This window comes from Montipora foliosa, chromosome 9 (assembly GCF_036669935.1).
Source record: "Montipora foliosa isolate CH-2021 chromosome 9, ASM3666993v2, whole genome shotgun sequence".
Classification (NCBI taxonomy): domain Eukaryota; kingdom Metazoa; phylum Cnidaria; class Anthozoa; order Scleractinia; family Acroporidae; genus Montipora; species Montipora foliosa.
Window position 1 is genome coordinate 11619771 of NC_090877.1, and position 7500 is coordinate 11627270.

General features: G+C 41.5%; 1 protein-coding gene across 4 annotated transcripts in view; it reads right to left on the reverse strand.

The window, feature by feature from the left end:
* LOC137971283 (interferon-induced very large GTPase 1-like) overlaps nt 1–7500 on the reverse strand; it is a 51488-nt gene that overhangs the window by 26112 nt on the left and 17876 nt on the right. For all 4 annotated transcript variants that reach the window (XM_068818085.1, XM_068818082.1, XM_068818083.1 and 1 more), the window contains exons 4-6: nt 3383–3545; nt 1254–3178; nt 706–753 (exon numbers count right to left, since the gene is read on the reverse strand). In XM_068818085.1, coding sequence (XP_068674186.1) covers nt 706–753; nt 1254–3178; nt 3383–3545 — 2136 coding nt within the window. The remainder of the gene's footprint in view (nt 1–705; nt 754–1253; nt 3179–3382; nt 3546–7500) is intronic.

Sequence of the window (7500 nt, forward strand, 5' to 3'; positions counted from 1 at the left end):
CAACATATCTTCCGACTAGATAAATACTAAGGACATCCACGGACGCAAAAAATTGCTCTCCAAAGATTAATTTTTTTTTTTCTTAGGAGAAAAGGCTGCTATAATGTAGGTAAAAACCAAAAACAAAAAAAAGGACATCCAGGAACTAAGAAATTTGATACAAAAAGTGTTAAACACACTTTCAATCCCCTAATCCTTTCTCCTGGAACCAGCTTAAATGGTCTTTATAATGGTACTGAACCAGGGAAACGTCTGCAACAATCCCATTCCAAAAGCCTTGTTTTGTTCCAAATCTTAGTTCTTTGTTTTTTATACCCCACAGATCTTGCTAATAGAAAATTTAACCCATTATCCCACTCCCCTAATCACCTTTTTCCATTCAAAGCTCCTTTAAAGAACCTAAAACCCATGTTCTTTTCAATCAGGCGACCCAGTAAAGTTGATAAAAAATTGTCATCGGCCGTAAACATAGCATCCGCCACTCTTTTTCTTCAACTAATTAAATTGATTTCCATTAACCCAAAACCTAAGACCTTTATCTCACGAGCCCCAGTTTACTTGTCATGTCGGTTCTTTAAGTCTTACCCGGTATTTCCCCTGACTCTCTTTCCTCGCTTTTTAAAGAATCCAATCTTCTTTTCCTCATGAATTAGACCGCCGCAGTTAGAATGATAAAGAATGTCATATATACTTTTAATCCCTTACCCTTTTCTCCTGACGCTCCTTTCTAAGAATTTCTGCTTTTTCCTCGGCCTGTAATCAAGTGAACCGGGTTAGACATTATCGTCAACATGGTCCTCGGTCAAAAGCCACATTCTAGTCAAAATCCTACTTCTAGCTTTTTCGTATCCCACAGCTTGGGAATGCGGCGTGGACCGGTGGTTAGGTCATTGGGTTTGCAAGCGGTTGCCCCAGGTTCAATTCTAACCCCAAGTTTGGATTTGTTTCCGGTTGTCCCAGATTCAACTCTACCACGCTTTGTAAATAGCGACCTAGTTGCCTGCTGCCACTTGGGGTTCGTAATCATGTTCCTGTTAAGTTTGAATTGCCTAGTCTTTCAGATTATTAAAACTGGGTTGCCTGTGAACTAGTTTCATAGCTAAATTCACTTCTATTATGAACAAAGCTTTTTACTTTTTTTTTTTAACAGCTCTTGCTAACAAAACAATTGTTTCTAAACCAGGAATCTAAGAGCCATATCATTTCCCTTATGGACCCCATTTTATTTGTCATGTCTGCTTTTAATCTCTTACCCTTTTCTCCTGAATCTCTTTCCACGCATTTTTAAGAATTTCTGCTTGTTTCTTTAGGTCAGGCATCAGCTCCCACACTGGAACAAGAGCAGCACGATTTCCTCGATCAATCACATACCATGTTGCATTGTTGCTTTGTAGTAATTGACTGAACATTTCAGGGTTTGTTATTGGTGGTCCTAGCGCTTGTACAGTCATTTTAGACCTGAACTTAACTTTCTCGATGGATGAAGCATCGGTGAAACCACTTATGTCGAATGAACTTGTCTTCACCGAGCCTCCAACAGAGAATCCAGCACCACTGTAACCGGCTGAAACTTCGCTGTCAAATTGCTTGCATGCTGCCATCATTACTTCTGATACGCTTGCTTTTCTTTCAGTGTCCACATCCAGGTTATGGAAGAATACGCCGCCTAAAGTGTGAACGCCCTTTGGCACGTGTGATCCAAACATCTTCAAAAAATTCTTGGCGCTTTCGTTGTCTTTTATCTCTTTCGCACGACTTCTAGCTTCATAGTGCAGTTCCATGTCTTCCAGGGGGATGCGGAAGGCCTTCGTTGGTTGACAAATGTACTTGGTAACAGTTGCATGAGTAGTGTTTTCCTGCTTCTTTGTTGAAGTGTCTTGGTTGCTTTGACTACTATAGGCACCAGACGCACTAGCATGAAATCCCCAACCACTACCTGTAACCGAAGCGGCTATGCTGAGACCGGAAGATTTCGCGGTTTTGTAAAATTTGGTAGATGCTTTCTTTTCGGTTGATTCGAAGAACCCAAATTCAAATCCAAGAGCTGGGCTTAGCCACACCACGTATTCTGGTTTCTTAAGTAAAGGAGACGGTGGGCTTTCGGAGAAACCTTCTATGTCATTATCATCAAATAGGATACCGTAAAGTGCCAGTCCACCGCTTGCAGCTGCGGCAATATCTTCATTCGTGACATAAGGCGTTCTTGCCAAGAAATCTGATGCAATGTTGATCTCTCTATTTAGCCGCTCCAAAAGGGCATTTGGATCATCCTTATACTGTTTGTCCCATCCTTCTGGTAGACTCAACTTATCCGCAATTTCCTTCATTTTCTCCTGCAACGCCTTCTTACTTTTCTCTGAAGCTTCTTGGGTAATCTTACGCGCTTCTTTGGCAATCCCCTTTGCCTCTTCTATTCTTTTCTCATTCTGCTTTATCTTTTCGTCTTGCACCTTCCGTTCTGTGGCGCGCTCGCTACTCTCGTTAAAATACATTTTCTTTAAAGTTGAGGGTTTTTCTTCCTTGCCTGCTTCTTCAATTATTTCATCCAGTTGCTCTTTTGACATGTCACTTGCCGATTCGACGCCTTTTCTCTCAAGCTTTTCTGCGGTTTTAAGCCCAATGCCATACCGCTGACATTGCTTTCTGATCTCAGTTCCTTCTGCAAACAAATTCTCCACAACTGAACGGTCTTCATCAGTTGCTCCTGTTATTAAGGTGTCTAGATCGCTATATTTCATCCTGCGAAGCTTAGTTAGAGAGGGGCTCCTCTTGATTACTTTTCCAACCCAGCCGTTCTGACCTTCGACCTCGATATCGTTAGTAACAAGGGCGCCAAGTGTTTCAAGCTTTGGCAGAAGTTTTTCAGACAGCACAATGTAAAACTCCTCTTGCTTCGTTCCATACTTCTCGGCCTTGTAGAGCTTTTTGGCAAGGTGAATTTGCCTCGTTGTATAATCACAGACAAGTTGTAAGGCCATGTCACTTAATCCATTTTCTTTGAGAAGATTTTGCAAGTCTTCCTGAAGTCCTCTTATTGCCACAGCGGTCAATTTACTTAAAAGCTTTTTCTTGTCATATGTATCTTCCAGGGAATTAATTTCTGAATACAGGGCTCTCACTTCAACTTCTATGTCCTCTGGCTTGCCATCAGTAATGTTGTTGAGTTTGGCGCTAAGATCTGCAGATTGAATAGGACAGATTGTCACAAAAAGATTCTATTGCTGAGTACATACGAAGACGGTTAACTATTCAGTTGTAACTCTCAGCAAACCTCTTTAATTCCATAACTCCAACACAAAAGTTTGATCTCTTCTTCAACATATACGGATACTAGACTTCTAATGGAAAGTCATTATTCCACAAGTTGAGGAATTGGAAGTACCTTGTAATTCAGCTTCATTTGTTTGGGGAGCATTCTCGCTTTGTTCTCCTTCTCCAGCGCCTTCTTTTCCTCCTCCTCCTCCTCCTCCTCGCAAGCGAAGTAGCACCTTAATATTGCAATCACCAACAATACCCTGTTCTTGTAATGGTTTATCGAGAACGACCTGTGTTAAAAGGATGTGAAGTAAGTGATTAATAAATCGATTTGTGGGACTCACTCATTCATCCGAGCAGGGCAGTTCCCGGTGTTGTGGTCTGTCCTCTGTGGTATATCATGATTAGGGCGGAAAATGCTCGGAGACATCAGTTACATCAAGCTATTATAAAATCCGAGGGTAAAGTAAGACAAATGATATGATATGATATACGATGTGATATATAATATGATATGATATATGATATGGTGCAAATGATGTAGTATGTGTCCACAAATAATAGAATCATGAATCATGAGCGGACAAAAAACTAAGGCACGAAAGTGACGCAACTAATTAAGCAGTTGACGTGCATTTTAAGAATAACAAAAAAAAACAAAGGAATCAACGAATGAAATCAACCAACCAACGAACAAACGAACAAAAGAAGGGCGACGGACGGAAGGACGAATAAACTGAATTGGATTTTTTATAAAAAAACTTGACCTTTTCAAGGACGTTGGCGCTAAATTTGTTCGCGCATGTCGACCGCACATTTAGGAATTGTTGCAATGTTCCCGCGGCCACGTCCTACACTGTGAGCACTCGCTGAGTGAATATAAATGTAGGCAAACATGGCCTCGTTTGTTGTCTAGTTAGCCTCCCTGGCATATTTAATCTTCTAAATAAATAAACGATTAGTGGCCCACATGAATTACTTGCTTTGCTTAATATTCTCTATGATGAAACGAATAAATCTTATTTTAATAGTCAAAATAATTTAATACGTTCGATGTAGGAGAACACACACTATTCATGCCGTTTCTCCCGCGCGTTCTATGATATCCCGCGGGTATCCATCCGAAGCCAGACCTTTTTTTGCTTTTCGACGCCATTTGAGATTGACTAACACACTCATGGCATCGATGTCATGTGATATGTAGTCGTTCTCGGCCGCACCGGGAGCTGGTAATTACACGTGCAGTGACGTGGTTTTGAGATTGCAGGCTCAGAGATCGTAAACAATGTGCTTTTCGAATGAGAGAAGTGATCCTCACAATAGGCCATTTCCGAGTTCATGTCTGCCTCCTCTTCAAAGCGAGTCTAAGTGCAAAGTTTTTGTTATGAAAATTAGTTTTCATTCATATGTAAAGTAGAACTAATTACCATCACAAAAACTTCGCACTTAGACTCGCTTTGAAGAGGAAACATACGTGAACTCGGAAATGGCCTATTTGCTGGACAATTTTAAGTAATTGTCTCTTGTAGGCACCAATCAGATGTCTACAAGAAACAATTGCTGAAAAGATTTTCCAGCTAAGTAAGAGAATTACTTCTCTCATTCGTCTAATAACCCGCACTTCAAAATATCCATTCATTTCAACGTGCCTTTCGTTCGTGCCTTCTCTTTCGCCGTTTCTGTACTTATACTTCCTAAAGTGATGAATGGTCAGGATTCCGTTAAATATGCGTATTCCGATCGCGATGCGTATGGCGTCTACGAAAGGAAATAACACTTCATACATCTCTATTGTCTGCCATCCACATATTACTGAACCCCGTCAGACAGGGTTAACTTCAGTGAACGTTTGTCGTGAAAGCATCTCAAAGGATTTAAATGGGAAGACGAGCACTAAAGCAAGCTGTTAGTACTGTTAGAACACCAAGAGTAGGACTGATGACCACAGCAATTCGCGCCTTACCTTGCTATGAAAAAAAAGTTGAAGTGTACTCGGAATTTTCCGCCAGCGCTTTTTGTGTTGGAAGAAAAGATTCACGGACATATGGACAAGTGTTTGCCGTTCTGGGCCCGGTTGTTCAAAAGCCGATTGACGCTAATCCCGGATTAAAAATTAACCAAGGAGTTTATTTCTCTACTCCCAAATGCTGTTCAACGCTGATATTCTTGAAAAACACAAATAATCAGAAGAAACTTTCACCAAAAAGTTGAAATAATGAAACAAAAGTTTACGTTAATGCTGGATTAAGTTAATCGGCTTTCGAACAACCGGGCCCAGAACTGTCTCTATGTCGTCACGTGATCCGCCGTGGATGACGCCACTCTTTAAGTCAATGCTCAGATCGAAGTCCAGAGTTTCTTATCTGAACAAAGACAGACTGTGTTATCAACATAAGTTTATGGCTGCCATTCCAGGTAGTCGGGCTTGGTGGAAAGGAGTTGATGAATTGTCACAGCGGCGTTGCATGTCATATATCTTTATTTACCCTCGGATTTTGAGTAGCTTGGTGTAGCTAATATCACCGAGCATTTACCCTCCCAACAATGATGCACCACAGAAGACAGACCAGAACACCGGAACTACATGCCCTACTCTTTGCGACAAGTGTGCGGGTTTTTTTACGTCCCACAGGATTATCATTGAAGAGTTGTGAGACGGGACCTCCGGCTTATTGTCCTTATCCGAGAAGACTAGAGATTCTAACCATTTGCAGATGTAATTACAAAGGCAGCACTTTCTCCTCAGTTATTTAAAGACCCTGAGTGTTGGTCCGGCCGGAGTTGAACTCACGACCTCCCGCGTGACAAGCCGGTGCTCAACCAACTGAGCCACCGGTGCGCGGTCTTGCAAAGTACACCTGGATAACAGCTATTTGACGGAATTGAACGATTACTTTGCTAAGCTCTGCTCAGATGATACGTACACAGAACCAACTCTTGTCAGTATCTGCGATGAGGTGGAGATCCCGGTAATTTCCGAACGGCAGGTCTGGAATTCACTCAGCGCTCTCAAAAGAACGGCGACTGGACCCTTACTGGGTTTGGAAGGAGCATGCAGAGATCTTTACGCCTATTATCACCAAAATCTGGAATCTCTCAATCGCTACTCAGTGTTTGCCATCATCGTGAAAGCGAGCGATTATCACTCCCCTCCCTAAAGGGGATGTTCCTAAAGTACATGGTGATTATCGCAGTATTAATATCACTCCTGTTATAGCGAGGGCTTTCGAGTAAATGGTGTACCACTGCCATGCCCGCGAGATCATTGAAAACCACTTCAGCACCTCACAGTTTGCCTACAGAAAGGGTGGAAACTGTACTGATGCACTGTTGTCGATTCAACATAGGATCAACAGCTACTTGGATAACCCGGATTGTAAAGCTGTTCGCCTTTTTGCCATGGACTTCAGCAAAGCTTTTGACTCTGTGAAACATGAACGTCTCGCTAATAAATTAAAAAAGCTCCCATTGAATCCATATATTACCAATTGGTACTTGAACTTTTTAATGAATAGAGCACAAAGGACATGTTTCAACAACTTTAAGTGCGACTGGAAATCGGTTAACAAAGGGACAACTCAAGGTAGCGTTAGCGGTCCCTACCTTTTAAACATCTTTCTCAATGATCTTAACATAACTTTAGGCAATCGTGAAATGCGATTTAAGTACGCTGATGATTCGACAATTATTGCTCCCGTGTGGAAGGAACAAGACCATTCCGATTAGTTAGTGTCACAGTTTCTAGATTGGATGAGTATAAATGGAATGTCTTGCAACCCAAACAAATGTAAAGAGCTGACGTTCGAAAAGAGAGGCAACTGCGACATCTTTTCACCTATCGGGTTGATACCCAGTTGTAAAGAAGTAGAGATCTTGGGGGTTACCTTTCAATGCGACAGCAAATTTTCAGAGCACGTGAAGAACAAACTTGTTAAAGATAACAAATCCCTACAAATTCTAAGAACGTTGCGCAAAGAGGGGTGCAATCAGTCAGAAACAGACCTTCTCTTTAATACTATAGTATCACCTAATAATAATTACGCATTATCTGTCTACGCCGCATCCGAGTCCGATCTTACATCTGTACAATGTTTCTTAGACCGCTGTTTTAAAAGGAAATATACGTCTAAGCGTGTACGTGTTCATGATCTCTTAGAGAGGCAAGATCGTAAAATTATTAGAAAAGTTTCCAACTCTAAAAGGCATCCACTTATATCTGTTATGCCTCGTGTTAAATCGTCCAGT